The sequence below is a fragment of the Odontesthes bonariensis genome, chromosome 4, assembly GCF_027942865.1.
Source record: "Odontesthes bonariensis isolate fOdoBon6 chromosome 4, fOdoBon6.hap1, whole genome shotgun sequence".
Classification (NCBI taxonomy): domain Eukaryota; kingdom Metazoa; phylum Chordata; class Actinopteri; order Atheriniformes; family Atherinopsidae; genus Odontesthes; species Odontesthes bonariensis.
Genome location: NC_134509.1, coordinates 12,024,815 through 12,045,699, shown reverse-complemented (window position 1 = coordinate 12,045,699; position 20,885 = coordinate 12,024,815). Strand labels below are relative to the sequence as shown.

General features: G+C 38.4%; 3 protein-coding genes and 1 long non-coding RNA gene across 4 annotated transcripts; 2 read left to right on the top strand and 2 right to left on the bottom strand.

The window, feature by feature from the left end:
• Positions 1–216: 216 nt before the first annotated feature.
• On the bottom strand, positions 217–4,122 carry LOC142378133 (coiled-coil domain-containing protein 149-B-like). Its single transcript, XM_075462361.1, has 5 exons — positions 4,015–4,122; positions 857–941; positions 581–728; positions 380–456; positions 217–269 (listed from the first exon to the last, which is right to left on the bottom strand). The coding sequence occupies exons 1-5, from the start codon at positions 4,120–4,122 to the stop codon at positions 217–219; spliced, it is 471 nt and encodes a 156-aa protein (XP_075318476.1).
• Positions 4,123–5,925: 1,803 nt separating this feature from the next.
• LOC142379268 (extracellular superoxide dismutase [Cu-Zn]-like) lies at positions 5,926–7,215 on the top strand. The gene is made up of 2 exons (XM_075464404.1): positions 5,926–6,053; positions 6,581–7,215. Exons 1-2 carry the CDS (start codon positions 6,031–6,033, stop codon positions 7,197–7,199), a joined length of 642 nt encoding a protein of 213 aa, XP_075320519.1. The 5' UTR covers positions 5,926–6,030; the 3' UTR covers positions 7,200–7,215.
• A 4,423-nt stretch (positions 7,216–11,638) lies between these two features.
• On the bottom strand, positions 11,639–12,111 carry LOC142379267 (uncharacterized). Its single transcript, XR_012769667.1, has 3 exons — positions 12,072–12,111; positions 11,847–11,931; positions 11,639–11,724 (listed from the first exon to the last, which is right to left on the bottom strand). It is a non-coding gene; the product is annotated as an uncharacterized LOC142379267 (long non-coding RNA).
• A 4,740-nt stretch (positions 12,112–16,851) lies between these two features.
• Positions 16,852–18,236, top strand: LOC142379266 (extracellular superoxide dismutase [Cu-Zn]-like). Its single transcript, XM_075464403.1, has 2 exons — positions 16,852–16,977; positions 17,505–18,236. The coding sequence occupies exons 1-2, from the start codon at positions 16,955–16,957 to the stop codon at positions 18,121–18,123; spliced, it is 642 nt and encodes a 213-aa protein (XP_075320518.1). The 5' UTR covers positions 16,852–16,954; the 3' UTR covers positions 18,124–18,236.
• Positions 18,237–20,885: the final 2,649 nt, after the last annotated feature.

The window sequence follows — 20,885 nt, the reverse complement described above, 5'->3', positions numbered from 1 at the left end:
TTCGCGAGGTCCTGCTTTTATAACCGCAGCATCATCTTGACAAAACCACCATTCAAGTAACTTAAACACGATGTCTGTGCGGTGAATTCAGCTGTGCTTACATGTATGATGATATACCAAATGAAATTGTAAGAATAGACAGAGATGAGTAAATGTTGGCAGATATTAGAAGCAATAGAGGATAAAAATCAGAGTCTTATCATAAAGACGGCAATGTTAACAGAGGAACATACTTCCACATATTCCCAGAGAAACATTATAAGTCAGGCCTTCAGGTAGCAAGAAGAAAAAGAGCATGAGAAGGAATTATTGTGAAGAATGCATAGAACACATGTTAGACTAAACGTGTCTCAATGCTGTATAAGACCCTTATATTCACCTGGGAGACTCCATAATCCAGAAATCTCAAGTGTTTTTAGCTTCTTCTCGAGCTCTGCTACTCGGTTTCCAAGAATCCTGACGAGAGAAAAAAAAAAGAGACAAGTCAGAATAAGAACCACATTTACAGTTTCTGCCCTAAAATATCTGCACAAATCAGACTCAACAATCCATAAAGAGTATGAAGTAGAGACTACAGAACTTGTTGATCTGACGCTGGTGCTGGATCACCATGTTCTTCTCGTGGATCGTTTCCAGCAGAGCTGTGGCCAGAGACTTGAGGTCGGAGATGGACTGAGGAGTCACCGGCAAACTGCAGCCGTTTACCTCAGAGAGTAACAGTTCCTTCACTGCAAGCACAGCGTTTGTCACATTTCCACGAGACATCCACAACAACTATCTCAAGTTTTTTTTTCAGAAATTTGCTGTAGATCATTTTGAATCTTTAAAAAAAAAAAGTTTGTGGATAAAGTCTGACCTTGTTTAGCAGAAAGCACCCCAGTTAGAGCACTGCTGCTGGGTTTGCCGCTGATTTTAGAGTTCTTCCTACTCTCCAGAGCACTCTGAAATCAATGTAGTCGGATAAGGCTTTTTACTTTAAAAACACGTTTGATATTTTATGTAATTCAGAGGTCAATGACCGTTTTAAAACATCAATGCCTATGGAAAAAAAACAATATATAAAAAAATAAAATGTAGCTACATTGTACTTCACCAGATTTGTTCTGAGCAGGTTGACCTCTTTTTGAAGTTGACCAAGTCGCTCGTGTAAATACCTGTGAGATATTTTATGTTTATCTAAAAGCCTCAATCAGGAAATCATTAAGCTTAAAATTACTTCTAAAAACACATTTGAACACTAAGGACAACTTCATGCTGTGATCCATGAAAACTCAAATATAATGTTGAATATATGGTGCAAATGCAAATATTTTCCTTCTGAACTAATAAAGCAGTGGCAGTAGTGCCACAAAAAAGTTCTTTATCTCTGTTTATCTCTAAGTGTGTTGACATTTCTTCTGTTGATATCAAGGACTTGGCGCTCTCTGATCATTTCTGTTTTCTCTGCCTTACAGTTATCTCCAAACAGTCAGTTAACCCGTGTGTCTGTTAGAAAAAGGTACATAAATGAGAATACCAGTGCTAAGTTTCTGGAAGTTATAGCTATGTCATCAACTGCGAGTGCAGAAAGCGAACACCATGAAGGAACACTATGATGGTAAAGGCCTTGAAAACAGAATGCAGGAAAGCAGAGCGTAAATGGAGAAAAACTAAACTTCAAATTCACCATGACCTCTACAAACAAAGTCTTTGTCATTTTAACCACGGGTTACTCAAGGCTAGACAGCAGCACTTATCTGAAATGATTAATAAGAACATCAACAACACTCGTGCTCTGTTTGCTATGGTTGATAAGCTGACACCCCCCAAAAACAGATAGTTTCAGAACTCTGTTCCACAGAAAAATGCAATGAATTTGCTTGCTTTTTAAATGAAAGCAATCAAATCTATAAGGCTAAATATCAACACAAATCAGAAAAATAATAAAATGACGCAATCCTTAAAACCACCTAGGAATCAATCAACTATGATGTCAGAATTCAATACAGTTGACCAAAAACCATAGAAGAAACAGTCCAGCATCTTAAACCATCGACATCCCGTCTTGACACAATGCCATCTGACTTCTTTAAAACTATGACTGCAGTCCTACAGAGTCATTGTGCGACTGCTTAGAGCAAGTCAAAAAGTGGATGAACCAAAATTTCCTTCAGTTAAATCAAGAAAAATTTGAGGTCATTGTGTTTGGCAACAAAGAGAAGAGGTTTGCTGTCAGTAAACACCTTGAGTCACTATCTCTAGAAACTAAAGACCAAGTCCGGAACCTCGGCGTGCTGATAGACTCAGACCTGACCTTCAACTATCATATCAAATCAGTCACCAAAACAGCCTTTTATCAACTTAAGAACATATCCAGAGTTAAGGGTTTCATGTCACGGTCTTCTGACTGGACTCCCCCAAAAGAGTCTCAAACAGCTGCAGCTCATTCAGAAGGCTGCAGCCCGAGTTTTAACTAGAACAAAGAGATCAGATAACATCACCCCAGTTCTCAAGTCTTTACATTGGCTCCCGGTCAGATACAGAATAGATTTTAAAGTTCTGCTTCTCGTCTACAAATCACGGAATGGTTTAGGTCCAGAATACATGAATGACATGCTAGTAGAGTATAAACCCAGTAGAGCTCTGAGATCTACTGACTCAGGTCAGATAGTGGAGGCCAGAGTTCAAACTGGACACAGTGAAGCAGCTTTTAACTGTTATGCTGCACACAACTGGAACAAACTACCAGCAGAACTGAAATCAGCCACAACTGTAAGCACTTTTAAATCCAGGTTACAAACATTTCTCTTTCGGTCTGCTTATGGTTGAGTTCCTTTAAATAATTTTAAAGCATAATGCTATAAATCCTCTTAATTGTTTTATATTTTTCTTTTTTCCCTCTTCTGTGATTGCTTTTAACTCTGTGTTTTGATGTCTATTCTAATTTTTTCTCTTTAAATTGCAGGTTTTTATGCTGCTTTATGCTGTTCTTTTAAATGCCTTGTCTTTATGTAAAGCATATTGAGTTGCCTGTGGTATGAAATGAGCTATATAAATAAAGATGCCTTGCCTTGCCTTGCCTTGCCTTGCCTTGCCTTGCCTTGCCTTGCCTTGCCTTGCCTTGCCTTGCCTTGCCTTGCCTTGCCTTGCCTTGCCTAGATAGTCAAAAGTATGAACACGTAAGAGATGATACACAACCTATAAACCGGAAAATGCGCGGTGTTATTGGATGAAGTCGCAGTTGAGGTAATGATTTGGCGTGGGTTGTTTTTGCCACAGAATGAGGTGCTGGAGCACAGCGTGAAGTCCCTCTCAGACGAGCTTCAGGACGTCTGAGAGGACCACGATGTGCTTTATTTCCACGTTGAGCCGATGAGCCTTCTGCTGAAACACGTCCCGCTCTACTACGTGTTCATACTTTTGACTATCTAAAGGCACCTTTTAAAGTGACCCTTACAGTCTCGCTTCATTCTCATGTAGTCAGAGCAAATTGTTTGTGATAAATGTGAAAGTTCCACCTTATAGAGAACCTCCTCCAGCTGTATCACATCCTTAAGAGAATTAGTCCGTATGTTTCCATGCACAGTTAAGGCAGACTGCCAGTTATGGCTCAACTAGAACATTTAACTGGACGATTGTACTTGTCCCAGTATGTACTGAATCAATTTATTGGATGAAGTATGTCTGACTCCACTCCAATAGGGAGGGGTAAGCCCCTTTTAGCACGATAATATTGTATTATCGATACAGTACATGCTATCCCTTGTTGTTATTCTCTTATTACCAGCTTCTTTTTCTTCTACGTCTATCAGTCTCTTCTGTTAACTCCAAGTTTAAGAAAGGAAGTGTGGAGTATGCACATAGCACCTGGGCCTGATTGGGTCCAACTGAACGTATGCATGCAAGAGTAACCTGATAACTTTATAACTACCATCTGCATTATTTGGGTCTGCCTGTTAGTCCAACTTTGCAAAATGTGATTTAGTGGGATTTCGATTTAGAGTTTAAGATCTGAAAGAAGCCGGCACTCCTCACCTGTTCTCTCGCTCGTTCCAGCTGTTTGACCAGATCTTCTCTCTCGTGTGCAGGGAAATGTCGAGCGCCAACCTCCTCGTCCCCCAGCCTCTGTTTGGTGATGGTCATTCGTAGGAGCTGCCAGGAAAAACAGTCGGAAAAGATTTTAAGCATGTGCTTTGTCTTTCTCCCATTACCTCGCTGTTCCACGCACACAGTAAAACACTAGGAGGCAGGGATGAACAAACAATACAACAAGACAGAGGTGTGAGCAATCAAAAATGAGCAGGAAAAAGACAAAGAGAGAAAGTAAATATAGAACAGAACACAAGAGGACAACAACTACAAAACTAAAACAGGAACTAAATAACAGAACCAAGATAGGAAATAACAGAACCATGATAACAGATAACACAGCTATTGAACAGAACTGGAAACTGGAAAACAAAATAAAATACCACTTAACACATAACTAGAGCACAAATTGCATCTCAATATTTACATCTCTCGCAGATGACCACTAAATGTTTGTGCTCCTGGCACACAGGCCTGGTGCACTGGGAACACCAGCTGACTAAAATAGAATATATCAACAACTAGCTAATAATAATTACTTGTAACTTTCTGACAAGTGATGTACTCACTCTCAAGGTAACCTAAACCTAATCATCATATTATGTAATGTAATGTTATCTTTTACTAATGTCATCAAATAATCTCTAAAGTAATATTAGAACAATTGAAAAACAATACTTACTGTACTTAGATGTGTGATGGGAGCTGTGCTGAGCTGTGAAATGGTAAATGCATGTGGGTCCTGTCTGACCCATGTGTGTAAACTAGATGTAGAATTACAAAAGCTGTGCTTCTTCATAAAGTAAGAGAGGAAAATAAAAATAAAGATTTGTGCTGAGCAAAAACAAGATATTTACTGCATACTTGGAATAGAAAATGATTAATGATTAATTTATTTCAGAGATACATCATAGAAACCCTCAGCTATACATGGAGTAACATAGAAAATGAATGTGGTTCATTTTTGACCCATGTTGTGCATTATAGGGGTAGTGATACAAAAAGGGTTTTTATTCAAAAAGTAAGAAAGGAAAAAATAAAATAAGGACGCATGATGATAAAAAATAAGTTAATTGAGGAATACCTTGTATGTTGAATGATTAAGTTACTTTATTGCAAAGATATGGAAAATGAAAACTCAGCCAGGTCACTTTTGACCCATGTTGCGCATCAAAGGGCTTAGTCGATGTTCGTTATGGCCAGAAGGAAATAACTATCTAACACAACACAACAGAAATCATCAATGATGGCACCTTTGCAGATGTGTTATTTACCCATGCTACAAGCAGGTGTTTCCTTCTCGCCTCTCAACTCAGAGGATGCATGAGTATATATGAGTCTTTATTGTTATTATCTGAAGCGGTTCCAGCACACTGCACAAACAGCCATTTGATAAAAGTACAAGGCTCATAAAGTGAATGCCCTAAAAACTAAAAGTAAAAAAATGTCAGTCTTTACCAGAACATCATGTTGTATTTTTAATCACAGTTTGATTCCGAGTACCCATGATGAGAGATAAAACAGATAAATCAAGATAAACGTGCGTGCATTTGATTTTTCAGCATACAACATCAGTGTGGCATGTGTTCATGATTTCTTTTCCCAATCTCCCTCAAAACAGTCATCAGCTGATAAACAATTTGTAACCTAAAACATCAGCAAGGTTAGAGGTGAATGAATGAAAACAATTCGTCTGCCTAGATGCGCTTGCATCTGATATCTCCGCCTTTGTCAGTGACACACTAATATTCCGTCAGTCGCATTCGTAAAACCATTCCCTCTGCCATGTTATCAATTTTCATGGGTGATAGACAAAAACCCTGCTCCACCCTCAGCTGAGGTAACGCCTTCCAAAAAATCCTATAAAGCTGTTATCAAACACTCTTACCGTGACTCTTCAGAGGATCTGTGCTGAGCAGGTTGTCAAGACTGAAGACTTGAGTTTGAATTCTTGTTGTTTTGATGGCGATCATGCGACCACACGGGTAAGTATACTAAAGTCTTCATGGTTTTGCAGGGGCACGCCATTAACTTTACACACTGCGTTATACCGTTTACCTTTATGGTAAGATAAAAACCTGCTAGTAGTTTTGAAGTCTCATCCCTGAGTGTGTAATCTGTAGAAGTTTGTAAAAAGTAACAGATCCCAGCCACTAAAATGATGGAGGTAGTCACTGTGCTACTGTAAACTGTCATGTTAAAAAAATGTTACCTTTTTTTTTCTTTGTTTTACTAAAATGCACAAAAGTAGTAGTTGATTGCATTTTAGGCTTTTATACCAAACTTATAATTAACATAGAAAATACCATCTAATTACCTGATGGGCTTTCTTAAATCAGCTCCAACCCCATCAGTGACATAACCCTCTTACTGTAGGACTCCTGCCTGTAAACAAACAGCTTCTTTTACTTATTTAAATAGTCTAAATTCTGCCAAAAATATATGTTGATTTAATCTAAAGCCCATGCAAGACATTTGATATGCATTGTCCTGTTATTCCAATATGTTTCAGGTCAGTGAGTGTACTGGAAACCGCTCTGTTGGTCTTGCTGGCAGGCTTTCAACAATGTGTCTCGGCGCACACTGATACTCTGCTTCCACCAGAGGTCTCGCAGCCCAATGGCGCTCTGTATGGAGTCTGCAAAGTGAAACCGAGCTCTACACTCCCTGATGGCCTGCCCAAAATCTATGGTCGGGTGCTTTTTAAGCAGCATCCCTCTCAGGGAAAACTGCAAGTCCTTCTCAGTTTCAGTGGCTTCCCCACAGAGGGCTCTCCAGAATACAGAGCTGTGCACATCTATCAGTATGGAGACCTGAGCCGCGGATGTGACTCAACTGGCGGCCACTACAATCCATACGGTGTGGATCACCCTAACCACCCAGGAGACTTTGGTAACTTTTTGCCTCAGCAAGGAAAAATCAGTGCGCTGATAGAATCTGATGCGACACTGTTTGGAGTCACGTCTGTGTTTGGAAGATCAGTGGTGATTCATGAACGCGAAGATGACTTAGGGCTTGGTGGAAACCCAGGGAGCTTGTTAGATGGGAATGCAGGCCGAAGGCTCGCCTGCTGCGTTATTGGGGTTGCCTCCTCCAAACTCTGGAACATGCAGTATAAGTTGTACAAGTGAGACGTTCCTTTGTTTAGCACACAGATTTTGCCTTTGTTTTTATTCATTATTTTATCCACTGGATTCTTATATAAAACCAAAAAAGAAAATAAATCAACCAAGTCACAGTTGATTAGCAATGTACTTGAAGTAATATTCAATATATGATTGTTTGTCAGCCAATGCAACTGAAATCCTAAAAGAATTGTTTATGGTTGGTTGTGGATGTTGATGAATAAAGGATGAATCTGAATCACCCTGGTGATCTTGATCGTTTGTTTTCTACTCCTGAATCAGAAAGAGGTGAACACTTGTTATAGATTTCCTGACAACTGTGTATGGCATCTCAATATCACCTGGATGAATGTAATTACTTTCCTTCTAACCGACCACTTTCCTTTTCTGATCAAAAGCCTTAAAATGCCACTCCCATCGCCATGTACGCTCTCTCAGAAAAAGTTTGCACGCAACCAGGTTAACCTCGTGCAAGCTTTGCAAAGTCAAGTCTCTACAAGTTTTTCTTCTTTGTTTATGAATAAAACCCTGAAATATATTCTGCAGTACACAGTGTTAAGCTTTACATCAGCCAACAAAAGGGCAGCCAACATCCAAAGAAGAGCTTTGAAATGCCTTTTAAGAAGCCTGGAGAATCATTCTTGAAGACTACTTAATGAAATTACAAGAAAGCTCATCTGAGAGGGTTCAGGCTGTGTCGAACAACAAAGGTTCTCATATTAAATGTTGACTTTCAAGTCATTAGAATTTTAGAAACTTGTTTTCTACCTTTTCCACTGCATTTCCATTTATGTTTGCACATCTTTCAATAAATGACTGAACGATTTCCTGTTTTACCCTGGCAATATACAGTGTAAAGACATGAGGGCTTGCTTAGTATTTTCTTATCTATTGTTTTAAAAAAAAAGTTTTCACAAGCACCTTTGAAAAAAAAAATCCATGTAGTGAGTTCATTTCTTCTTAACACAAATCAGGATAAAGGCATCAGTGTTGTTGGTACACGTTTGGCAATCATCTGTTTCTGCTTAATTCTTGTGAATTTGACTTCTTTTAAAGAAGGGCGTCAATATATTTCAGACAGAGCATAGATGAAAACACAGGGTTTTTTTGTGATTTAAACTTTTTTTATTTTTCAGAAATTAACAATGAACAAACAATAATCCACATTATATTATTATACAATATAAATTCAGTCCTTGACAAGTGACTTCAAGTGAATTATACAACATTACACACAAAATTAAATAGTAAAAGGAACGAATGTATACAAAACAAAAATTAACAAATAAAAAAAATATATATATAAATATAATCATACACATCAGTATTAGTATATTAGTGAAAAAAAATTAAAAAAATGACAAATAATAATAATAAAATAAATAAATACAAACAAAAGTGATGCCTAACGAAATCTGGACATGAAGTTTCAAGAGTTCAGCTGTATAAGCCTATTCAGGTGCCTAAGTATTTGAGTTGGAGAGGGTCCCCATTTTCGATCATAATCATCTAGTTTGTTCAATAATTTAAATGATAACCTTTCTAAAGAAGCTAGTTGGCCGAGAGAAGTATGCCAGTGATTAAGCGATGGAGCTGAAGAAGATTTCCATTCCAATATTAATAATTTCCTACCCAGCATAATCGCTGTTTGGGCCCACTGCGAAAGAAATGAAGGCAGAGCACTCATAACTGAAGGGTCACCAAGAGTGTAGAGTCTATTACAAAAAGGAATATCTTTGCCAAAGATCTCCCCCACTGTCCTATGAACTGCTGCCCAGAAGACCTGAACATCTGGGGACTCCCACAGCATGTGTAACAATGTGCCGCTATCCTGCTGGCATCTCCAACATTTACCATTATTTGCTAACCCTGTGTAGCCTAACAGGAGTCCAGTATATTCTATGTAATATTTTAAATTGGACTAGTCGAGTCCTCAACTCTCTCGATACCCTCTTCCCATTCCTAAGTATCCCCTCCCATTCAGCCTCTGAGAAGGTATAATTTAAATCTTTCTCCCATGCTTGCTTAAGGGGTGATAGAAAACACAGTTATTTTTTTAAATAAACAGTATTTGAGCATGCAGTGTTCTACATACAGTTTAAAAACAATTTCTATGTGGATGTTATTATTTTTAAGACAGTAGCTTTAAGAAATAAGTTGCTCACATACAACTGGATTCATCAGTGTCACAGAAAACTAAATAATGAAAAAAAACAGCTTCTTTGCTTAAACAGGTCTCAGAACAGCTGGAGGTAAGCTTCTTTAGTGTCACTGCAACGATGCCTTCAGGAGGCAGGAAGATGAAGGAGGAAGTCTCTGACAGATATTTGGCTTTTATCTAACACCATCTCTATTGATGGTCAGTTGACACCGTTATTTGCACTTGGTCCCTTTGTTAAAAAAAAAAAAGAATGGAATTTCTTTATGAAACGAACCCTGAACCAGTGTATCAGTTCGTAAATACAGCAGCCGTAGAATTGTGAAGCAAATATCACTCTTCTTCAATGTTGAGTGCTGATGAAATTTCTCCAAAGTTGAATACTGAAGATTGAAAATGTAAGACACAAAGCAGAGAAGTCTTTGTCCACAGACCTTTGGTCGTCATGTGACCAGGATGTGTTGTGCCAAGTGAGACGCACCAGAGATCCCACAACAGTAATAATTTTTTTTTTTGGTTTATAATGAACGGTTGAGAAAGGAACAGTCGGGGTGGCACACCAGTCTGCAGCCGAGTGCTGAAGACAGAGCTTTGTGGATACCTTTTCTACAGAGTATATCATGAAGTCAGCAGGAGTTCAGCATGATGTGTGTGTGATGAACAGACAGCAAAGTTCCATTAGTGCCTTCGTGCAATCAAAGCGTTGCCCTTCAACGTCACAAGATAACACGATATCTTCACTGTGCGGGACAGCTTTTACATCACAGTCATATGTTTTCAATACTCCGACAGGTCGGTCAACTAACAGGCGCTACCTTTTCTCCTCTTACCTCTCCTCAACATAATGAACATACACAATTGTACCGTCATTATCCCCCCTTAAGTCTCTTTTAAAAACAAAAAGAAGTGAAAAGAAGTTACTTAAATTTTTCATGGTGTCTGTTAAGTCTTGTTCCTCCACAGTATCCCTAATTTTCATATGAAAGCAGAGACAAATCAAAATGAATCAAAAAAAAAAAAAGCACCCATAAAACTGCATTCTTACTAATGGGCAGCGGGGGGCGCAATAAGGTCAACTGTAAACTGCAGTCAACAGTCTTTCTGATAGATTCATGGACTTATTTGTCCATTTTCTACTTGCAGATTCTAAGTCTTTTACTTCCAACCAGCATGGGGATGTAATGGTGGCTAAGTCTATCTTTTACATGGAATCCGTGTAAGACGCCCTTCATTCTTATGCAGAACTGTAAAATGCTAAAAACAAACTGCACACCTCCCCATTCTTTCTGAGACCGTGTAGGAACCCTGAGTCTTAGATTTTCTTAGCCGCAGTTGTGTTTCACAGGGCTGTCCCAATGAGCGTGACCCTGTGACGCTTCTGATAAGAAATAAACCGGAATTTTAAAATGCATGTAAACATGTCAGTCTGACTGAAATCATACAAAGTTGAGCCCATCAAATCTGAACAAAAACACCCAGAGAAAGCAGTTGGGGGCTGAATAACTCCTGCATAACGCCTGCGTGTTAGTGTGGGTTATTAGCCTACAGCCGAGTTTCAAATAAAGCTGATCTCAATCCCATAATTTTCTGTTTATTTTGTTAGATGGTTAAATGTGTCCGAAATTGTGACTGAAAATCAGCACATTAAGACTTTGTGTCATCTAACAGTCACTCCCAGCATTTTCAGACTGCCGCTCTGCTTTCGCGAGGTCCTGCTTTTATAACCGCAGCATCATCTTGACAAAACCACCATTCAAGTAACTTAAACACGATGTCTGTGCGGTGAATTCAGCTGTGCTTACATGTATGATGATATACCAAATGAAATTGTAAGAATAGACAGAGATGAGTAAATGTTGGCAGATATTAGAAGCAATAGAGGATAAAAATCAGAGTCTTATCATAAAGACGGCAATGTTAACAGAGGAACATACTTCCACATATTCCCAGAGAAACATTATAAGTCAGGCCTTCAGGTAGCAAGAAGAAAAAGAGCATGAGAAGGAATTATTGTGAAGAATGCATAGAACACATGTTAGACTAAACGTGTCTCAATGCTGTATAAGACCCTTATATTCACCTGGGAGACTCCATAATCCAGAAATCTCAAGTGTTTTTAGCTTCTTCTCGAGCTCTGCTACTCGGTTTCCAAGAATCCTGACGAGAGAAAAAAAAAAGAGACAAGTCAGAATAAGAACCACATTTACAGTTTCTGCCCTAAAATATCTGCACAAATCAGACTCAACAATCCATAAAGAGTATGAAGTAGAGACTACAGAACTTGAGCTGTGGCCAGAGACTTGAGGTCGGAGATGGACTGAGGAGTCACCGGCAAACTGCAGCCGTTTACCTCAGAGAGTAACAGTTCCTTCACTGCAAGCACAGCGTTTGTCACATTTCCACGAGACATCCACATCCACGAGTTTTTTTTCAGAAATTTGCTGTAGAGCATTTTGAATCTTTAAAAAAAAAAACGTTTGTGGATAAAGTCTGACCTTGTTTAGCAGAAAGCACCCCAGTTAGAGCACTGCTGCTGGGTTTGCCGCTGATTTTAGAGTTCTTCCTACTCTCCAGAGCACTCTGAAATCAATGTAGTCGGATAAGGCTTTTTACTTTAAAAACACGCTTGATATTTTATGTAATTCAGAGGTCAATGACCGTTTTAAAACATCAATGCCTATGGAAACAAAACAATATATAAAAAAATAAAATGTAGCTACCTTGTACTTCACCAGATTTGTTCTGAGCAGGTTGACCTCTTTTTGAAGTTGACCAAGTCGCTCGTGTAAATACCTGTGAGATATTTTATGTTTATCTAAAAGCCTCAATCAGGAAATCATTAAGCTTAAAATTACTTCTAAAAACACATTTGAACACTAAGGACAACTTCGTGTTGTGATCCATGAAAACTCAAATATAATGTTGAATATATGGTGCAAATGCAAATATTTTCCTTCTGAACTAATAAAGCAGTGGCAGTAGTGCAACAAAAAAGTTCTTTATCTCTGTTTATCTCTAAGTGTGTTGACATTTCTTCTGTTGATATCAAGGACTTGGCACTCTCTGATCATTTCTGTGTGTTCTCTGCCTTAAAGTTAACTCCAAACAGTCAGTTAACCCGTGTGTCTGTTAGAAAAAGGTACATAAATGAGAATACCAGTGCTAAGTTTCTGGAAGTTATAGCTATGTCATCAACTGCGAGTGCAGAAAGCGAACACCATGAAGGAACACTATGATGGTAAAGGCCTTGAAAACAGAATGCAGGAAAGCAGAGCGTAAATGGAGAAAAACTAAACTTCAAATTCACCATGACCTCTACAAACAAAGTCTTTGTCATTTTAACCACGGGTTACTCAAGGCTAGACAGCAACACTTATCTGAAATGATTAATAAGAACATCAACAACACTCGTGCTCTGTTTGCTATGGTTGATAAGCTTACACCCCCCAAAAACAGATAGTTTCAGAACTCTGTTCCACAGAAAAATGCAATGAATTTGCTTGCTTTTTAAATGAAAGCAATCAAATCTATAAGGCTAAATATCAACACAAATCAGCAAAATAATAAAATGACGCAATCCTTAAAACCACCTAGGAATCAATCAACTATGATGTCAGAATTCAATACAGTTGACCAAAAACCAGAAGAAACAGTCCAGCATCTTAAACCATCGACATCCCGTCTTGACACAATGCCATCTGACTTCTTTAAAACTATGACTGCAGTCCTATAGAGTCATTGTGCGACCTCTTAGAGCAAGTCAAAAAGTGGATGAACCAAAATTTCCTTCAGTTAAATCAAGAAAAAACTGAGGTCATTGTGTTTGGCAACAAAGAGAAGAGGTTTGCTGTCAGTAAACACCTTGAGTCACTATCTCTATAAACTAAAGACCAAGTCCGGAACCTCGGCGTGCTGATAGACTCAGACCTGACCTTCAACTATCATATCAAATCAGTCACCAAAACAGCCTTTTATCAACTTAAGAACATATCCAGAGTTAAGGGTTTCATGTCACGGTCTTCTGACTGGACTCCCCCAAAAGAGTCTCAAACAGCTGCAGCTCATTCAGAAGGCTGCAGCCCGAGTTTTAAACACAACAAAGAGATCAGATAACATCACCCCAGTTCTCAAGTCTTTACATAGGCTCCCGGTCAGATACAGAATAGATTTTAAAGTTCTGCTTCTCGTCTACAAATCACGGAATGGTTTAGGTCCAGAATACATGAATGACATGCTAGTAGAGTATAAACCCAGTAGAGCTCTGAGATCTACTGACTCAGGTCAGATAGTGGAGGCCAGAGTTCAAACTAGACACGTGAAGCAGCTTTTAACTGTTATGCTGCACAAAACTGGAAAAAACTACCAGCAGAACTGAAATCAGCCACAACTGTAAGCACTTTTAAATCCAGGTTACAAACATTTCTCTTTCGGTCTGCTTATGGTTGAGTTCCTTTAAATAATTTTAAAGCATAATGCTATAAATCCTCTTAATTGTTTTATATTTTTCTTTTTTCCCCTCTTCTGTGATTGCTTTTAACTCTGTGTTTTGATGTCTATTCTAATTTTTTTCTCTTTAAATTGCTTGTTTTTATGCTGCTTTATGCTGTTCTTTTAAATGCTTTGTCTTTATATAAAGCACATTGAGTTGCCTGTGGTATGAAATGAGCTATATAAATAAAGATGCCTTGCCTTGCCTTGCCTTGCCTTGCCTAGATAGTCAAAAGTATGAACACGTAAGAGATGATACACAACCTATAAACCGGAAAATGCGCGGTGTTATTGGATGAAGTCGCAGTTGAGGTAATGATTTGGCGTGGGTTGTTTTTGCCACAGAATGAGGTGCTGGAGCACAGCGTGAAGTCCCTCTCAGACGAGCTTCAGGACGTCTGAGAGAACCACGATGTGGTTCATTTCCACGTTGAGCCGATGAGCCTTCTGCTGAAACACGTCCCGCTCTACTACGTGTTCATACTTTTGACTATCTAAAGGCACCTTTTAAAGTGACCCTTACAGTCTCGCTTCATTCTCATGTAGTCAGAGCAAATTGTTTGTGATAAATGTGAAAGTTCCACCTTATAGAGAACCTCCTCCAGCTGTATCACATCCTTAAGAGAATTAGTCCGAATGTTTCCATGCACAGTTAAGGCAGACTGCCAGTTATGGCTCAACTAGAACATTTAACTGGACGATTGTACTTGTCCCAGTATGTACTGAATCAATTTATTGGATGAAGTATGTCTGACTCCACTCCAATAGGGAGGGGTAAGCCCCTTTTAGCACGATAATATTGTATTATCGATACAGTACATGCTATCCCTTGTTGTTATTCTCTTATTACCAGCTTCTTTTTCTTCTACGTCTATCAGTCTCTTCTGTTAACTCCAAGTTTAAGAAAGGAAGTGTGGAGTATGCACATAGCACCTGGGCCTGATTGGGTCCAACTGAACGTATGCATGCAAGAGTAACCTAATAACTTTATAACTACCATCTGCATTATTTGGGTCTGCCTGTTAGTCCAACTTTGCAAAATGTGATTTAGTGGGATTTCGATTTAGAGTTTAAGATCTGAAAGAAGCCGGCACTCCTCACCTGTTCTCTCGCTCGTTCCAGCTGTTTGACCAGATCTTCTCTCTCGTGTGCAGGGAAATGTCGAGCGCCAACCTCCTCGTCCCCCAGCCTCTGTTTGGTGATGGTCATTCGTAGGAGCTGCCAGGACAAACAGTCGGAAAAGATTTTAAGCATGTGCTTTGTCTTTCTCCCATTACCTCGCTGTTCCACGCTCACAGTAAAACACTATGAGGCAGGGATGAACAAACAATACAACAAGACAGAGGTGTGAGCAATCAAAAATGAGCAGGAAAAAGACAAAGAGAGAAAGTAAATATAGAACAGAACACAAGAGGACAACAACTACAAAAATAAAAAAGGAACTAAATAACAGAACCAAGATAGGAAATAACAGAACCATGATAACAGATAACACAGCAATTGAACAGAACTGGAAACTGGAAAACAAAATATAATACCACTTAACACATAACTAGAGCACAAATTGCATCTCAATATTTACATCTCTCGCAGATGACCACTAAATGTTTGTGCTCCTGGCACACAGGCCTGGTGCACTGGGAACACCAGCTGACTAAAATAGAATATATCAACAACTAGCTAATAATAATTACTTGTAACTTTCTGACAAGTAATGTACTCACTCTCAAGGTAACCTAAATCTAATCATATTATGTAATGTAATGTTATCTTTTACTACTGTCATCAAATAATCTCTAAAGTAATATTAGAACAATTGAAAAACAATACTTACTGTACTTAGATGTGTGATGGGAGCTGTGCTGAGCTGTGAAATGGTAAATGCATGTGGGTCCTGTCTGACCCATGTGTGTAAACTTGATGTAGAATTACAAAAGCTGTGCTTCTTCATAAAGTAAGAGAGGAAAATAAAAATAAAGATTTGTGCTGAGCAAAAACAAGATATTTACTGCATACTTGGAATAGAAAATGATTAATGATTAATTTATTTCAGAGATACATCATAGAAACCCTCAGCTATACATGGAGTAACATAGAAAATGAATGCGGTTCATTTTTGACCCATGTTGTGCATTATAGGGGTAGTGATACAAAAAGGGTTTTTATTCAAAAAGTAAGAAAGGAAAAAATAAAATAAGGACGCATGATGATAAAAAATAAGTTAATTGAGGAATACCTTGTATGTTGAATGATTAAGTTACTTTATTGCAAAGATATGGAAAATGAAAACTCAGCCAGGTCACTTTTGACCCATGTTGCGCATCAAAGGGCTCAGTCGATGTTCGTTATGGCCAGAAAGAAATAACTATCTAACACAACACAACAGAAATCATCAATGATGGCACCTTCGCAGATGTGTTATTCACCCATGCTACAAGCAGGTGTTTCCTTCTCGCCTCTCAACTCAGAGGATGCATGAGTATATATGAGTCTTTATTGTTATTATCTGAACCGGTTCCAGCACACTGCACAAACAGCCATTTGATAAAAGTACAAGGCTCATAAAGTGAATGCCCTAAAAACTAAAAGTGAAAAAATGTCAGTCTTTACCAGAACATCATGTTGTATTTTTAATCACAGTTTGATTCCGAGTACCCATGATAAGAGATAAAACAGATAAATCAAGAGAAATGTGCGTGCATTTGATTTTTCAGCATACAACATCAGTGTGGCATTTGTTCATGATTTCTTTTCCTAATCTCCCTCAAAACAGTCATCAGCTGATAAACAATTTGTAACCTAAAACATCAGCAAGGTTAGAGGTGAATGAATGAAAACAATTCGTCTGCCTAGATGCGCTTGCATCTGATATCTCCACCTTTGTCAGTGACACACTAATATTCCGTCAATCGCATTCGTAAAACCATTCCCTCTGCCATGTTATCAATTGTCATGGCTGATAGACAAAACCCCTGCTCCACCCTCAGCTGAGGTAACGCCTTCCAAAAAAATCCTATAAAGCTGTTATCAAACACTCTTACCGTGACTCTTCAGAGGATCTGTGCTGAGCAGGTTGTCAAGACTGAAGACTTGAGTTTGAATTCTTGTTGTTTTGATGGCGATCATGCGACCACACGGGTAAGTATACTAAAGTCTTCATGGTTTTGCAGGGGCACGCCATTAACTTTACACACTGCGTTATACCGTTTACCTTTATGGTAAGATAAAAACCTGCTAGTAGTTTTGAAGTCTCATCCCTGAGTGTGTAATCTGTAGAAGTTTGTAAAAAGTAACAGATCCCAGCCACTAAAATGATGGAGGTAGTCACTGTGCTACTGTAAACTGTCATGTTAAAAAAATGTTACCTTTTTTTTTCTTTGTTTTACTAAAATGCACAATAGTAGTATTTGATTGCATTTTAGGCTTTTATACCAAACTTATAATTAACATAGAAAATACCATCTAATTACCTGATGGGCTTTCTTAAATCAGCTCCAACCCCATCAGTGACATAACCCTCTTACTGTAGGACTCCTGCCTGTAAACAAACAGCTTCTTTTACTTATTTAAATAGTCTAAATTCTGCCAAAAATATATGTTGATTTAATCTAAAGCCCATGCAACACATTTGATATGCATTGTCCTGTTATTCCAATATGTTTCAGGTCAGTGAGTGTACTGGAAACCGCTCTGTTGGTCTTGCTGGCAGGCTTTCAACAATGTGTCTCGGCGCACACTGATACTCTGCTTCCACCAGAGGTCTCGCAGCCCAATGGCGCTCTGTATGGAGTCTGCAAAGTGAAACCGAGCTCTACACTCCCTGATGGCCTGCCCAAAATCTATGGTCGGGTGCTTTTTAAGCAGCATCCCTCTCAGGGAAAACTGCAAGTCCTTCTCAGTTTCAGTGGCTTCCCCACAGAGGGCTCTCCAGAATACAGAGCTGTGCACATCTATCAGTATGGAGACCTGAGCCGCGGATGTGACTCAACTGGCGGCCACTACAATCCATACGGTGTGGATCACCCTAACCACCCAGGAGACTTTGGTAACTTTTTGCCTCAGCAAGGAAAAATCAGTGCGCTGATAGAATCTGATGCGACACTGTTTGGAGTCACGTCTGTGTTTGGAAGATCAGTGGTGATTCATGAACGCGAAGATGACTTAGGGCTTGGTGGAAACCCAGGGAGCTTGTTAGATGGGAATGCAGGCCGAAGGCTCGCCTGCTGCGTTATTGGGGTTGCCTCCTCCAAACTCTGGAACATGCAGTATAAGTTGTACAAGTGAGACGTTCCTTTGTTTAGCACACAGATTTTGCCTTTGTTTTTATTCATTATTTTATCCACTGGATTCTTATATAAAACCAAAAAAGAAAACAAATCAACCAAGTCACAGTTGATTAGCAATGTAGTTGAAGTAATATTCAATATATGATTGTTTGTCAGCCAATGCAACTGAAATCCTAAAAGAATTGTTTATGGTTGGTTGTGGATGTTGATGAATAAAGGATGAATCTGAATCACCCTGGTGATCTTGATCGTTTGTTTTCTACTCCTGAATCACAAAGAGGTGAACACTTGTTATAGATTTCCTGACAACTGTGTATGGCATCTCATTATCACCTGGATGAATGTAATTACTTTCCTTCTAACCGACCACTTTCCTTTTCTGATCAAAAGCCTTAAAATGCCACTCCCATCGCCATGTACGCTCTCTCAGAAAAAGTTTGCACGCAACCAGGTTAACCTCGTGCAAGCTTTGCAAAGTCAAGTCTCTACAAGTTTTTCTTCTTTGTTTATGAATAAAACCCTGAAATATATTCTGCAGTACACAGTGTTAAGCTTTACATCAAGGGCAGCATACAACAAAATATCAATTGACCTACATTACGGTGCAAAAAGGCTTGAACCGACCCTGGTTTCTTTATATTTTGCATCCAAGGAGCCAGACTTACATGTAATCTTTTAAATTAGTCTCCAGTCTTTTTTAAAACCTTTCAAAGAAATGAACATTGGCTTCTTTTTCACCCCATATCAGTCCAGACCATGTACCATTTTCAGAATATTCAGTGTTTTTTTTGGGTGTGTTAAGCCACTAAAATGTGAGCAATGAGTCATTAAAGCTCTAAGCTCAAGATATGAACCATTGTTGTGTCTTTATATAACAGACTTGAAAAAGCAACTTTTTAAAAATTATTTTACAGTTACAGCTGTCACAAAAAAAAGATTTAGTTCCTATTCATCAGTTACATGTACAAACATAAAAACCCAAAGAGAACAGTTTAACAGACATAAAGTAGTATTTTTGCACCAACAAGAAGCCATTTTTAAAGGAAGGGAAACGATAAGAAAAGGCTGAGGTATGCCAAAATGACACAAGAATCGAACTGAAAATCAGAGGCAACAGGTCTTTCTGGAGGGATGAATCCTCCCCAGAGCCCCGGAACTTAATGCTGTTAAAGCGGTGTGGGATCATCTTGAAAGAGAACGAAGCAAAGGGCAGCCAACATCCAAAGAAGAGCTTTGAAATGCCTTTTAAGAAGCCTGGAGAATCATTCTTGAATACTACTTAAAGAAATTACAAGAAAGCTCATCTGAGAGGGTTCAGGCTATGTCGAACAATAAAGGTTCTCATATTAAATGTTGACTTTCAAGTCATTAGAATTTTAGAAACTTGTTTTCTACCTTTTCCACTGCATTTCCATTTATGTTTGCACATCTTTCAATAAATGACTGCACGATTTCCTGTTATACCCTGGCAATCTACAGTGTAAAGACATGAGGGCTTGCTTAGTATTTTCTTATCTATTGTTAAAAAAAAAAAGACAGTTTTCACAAGCACCTTTGAATAAAAAGAATCCATATAGTGAGTTCATTTCTTCTTAACACAAATCAGGATAAAGGCATCAGTGTTGTTGGTACACGTTTGGCAATCATCTTTTTCTGCTTAATTCTTGTGAATTTGACTTCTTTTAAAGAAGGGCGCCAATATATTTCAGACAGAGCATAGATGAAAACACAGGTTTTTTTTGTGATTTAAACTTTTTTTATTTTTCAGAAATTAACAATGAACAAACAATAATCCACATTATATTATTATACAATATAAATTCAGTCCTTGACAAGTGACTTCAAGTGAATTATACAACATTACACACAAAATTAAATAGTAAAAGGAACGAATGTATACAAAACAAAAATTAACAAATAAAAAAAATATATATATAAATATAATCATACACATCAGTATTAGTATATTAGTAAAAAAATAAAAAATAAATAACAAATAATAATAATAAAATAAATAAATACAAACAAAAGTGATGCCTAACGAAATCTGGACATGAAGTTTCAAGAGTTCAGCTGTATAAGCCTATTCAGGTGCCTAAGTATTTGAGTTGGAGAGGGTCCCCATTTTCGATCATAATCATCTAGTTTGTTCAATAATTTAAATGATAACCTTTCTAAAGAAGCTAGTTGGCCGAGAGAAGTATGCCAGTGATTAAGCGATGGAGCTGAAGAAGATTTCCATTCCAATATTAATAATTTCCTACCCAGCATAATTGCTGTTTGGGCCCACTGCGAAAGAAATGAAGGCAGAGCACTCATAACTGAAGGGTCACCAAGAGTGTAGAGTCTATTACAAAAAGGAATATCTTTGCCAAAGATCTCCCCCACTGTCCTATGAACTGCTGCCCAGAAGACCTGAACATCTGGGGACTCCCACAGCATGTGTAACAATGTGCCGCTATCCTGCTGGCATCTCCAACATTTACCATTATTTGCTAACCCTGTGTAGCCTAACAGGAGTCCAGTATATTCTATCTAATATTTTAAATTGGACTAGTCGAGTCCTCAACTCTCTCGATACCCTCTTCCCATTCCTAAGTATCCCCTCCCATTCAGCCTCTGAGAAGGTATAATTTAAATCTTTCTCCCATGCTTGCTTAAGGGGTGATAGAAAACACAGTTATTTTTTGATTAAACAGTATTTGAGCATGCAGTGTTCTACATACAGTTTAAAAACAATTTCTATGTGGATGTTATTAT

Bases quoted from the DNA above. Each gene is read 5' to 3' on its own strand.
- LOC142378133 (XM_075462361.1), bottom strand. From the start codon at position 4,122: ATGACCATCACCAAACAGAGGCTGGGGGACGAGGAGGTTGGCGCTCGA. The intron at 942-4,014 runs GTGAGGAGTGCC...CATTGATTTCAG, and splicing joins TGGAACGAGCGAGAGAACAG to AGTGCTCTGGAGAGTAGGAA. The intron at 270-379 runs GTGAATATAAGG...TGCTACCTGAAG, and splicing joins TGGATTATGGAGTCTCCCAG to GCCTGACTTATAATGTTTCT.
- LOC142379268 (XM_075464404.1), top strand. From the start codon at position 6,031: ATGGCGATCATGCGACCACACGG. The intron at 6,054-6,580 runs GTAAGTATACTA...AATATGTTTCAG, and splicing joins GCGATCATGCGACCACACGG to GTCAGTGAGTGTACTGGAAA.
- LOC142379266 (XM_075464403.1), top strand. From the start codon at position 16,955: ATGGCGATCATGCGACCACACGG. The intron at 16,978-17,504 runs GTAAGTATACTA...AATATGTTTCAG, and splicing joins GCGATCATGCGACCACACGG to GTCAGTGAGTGTACTGGAAA.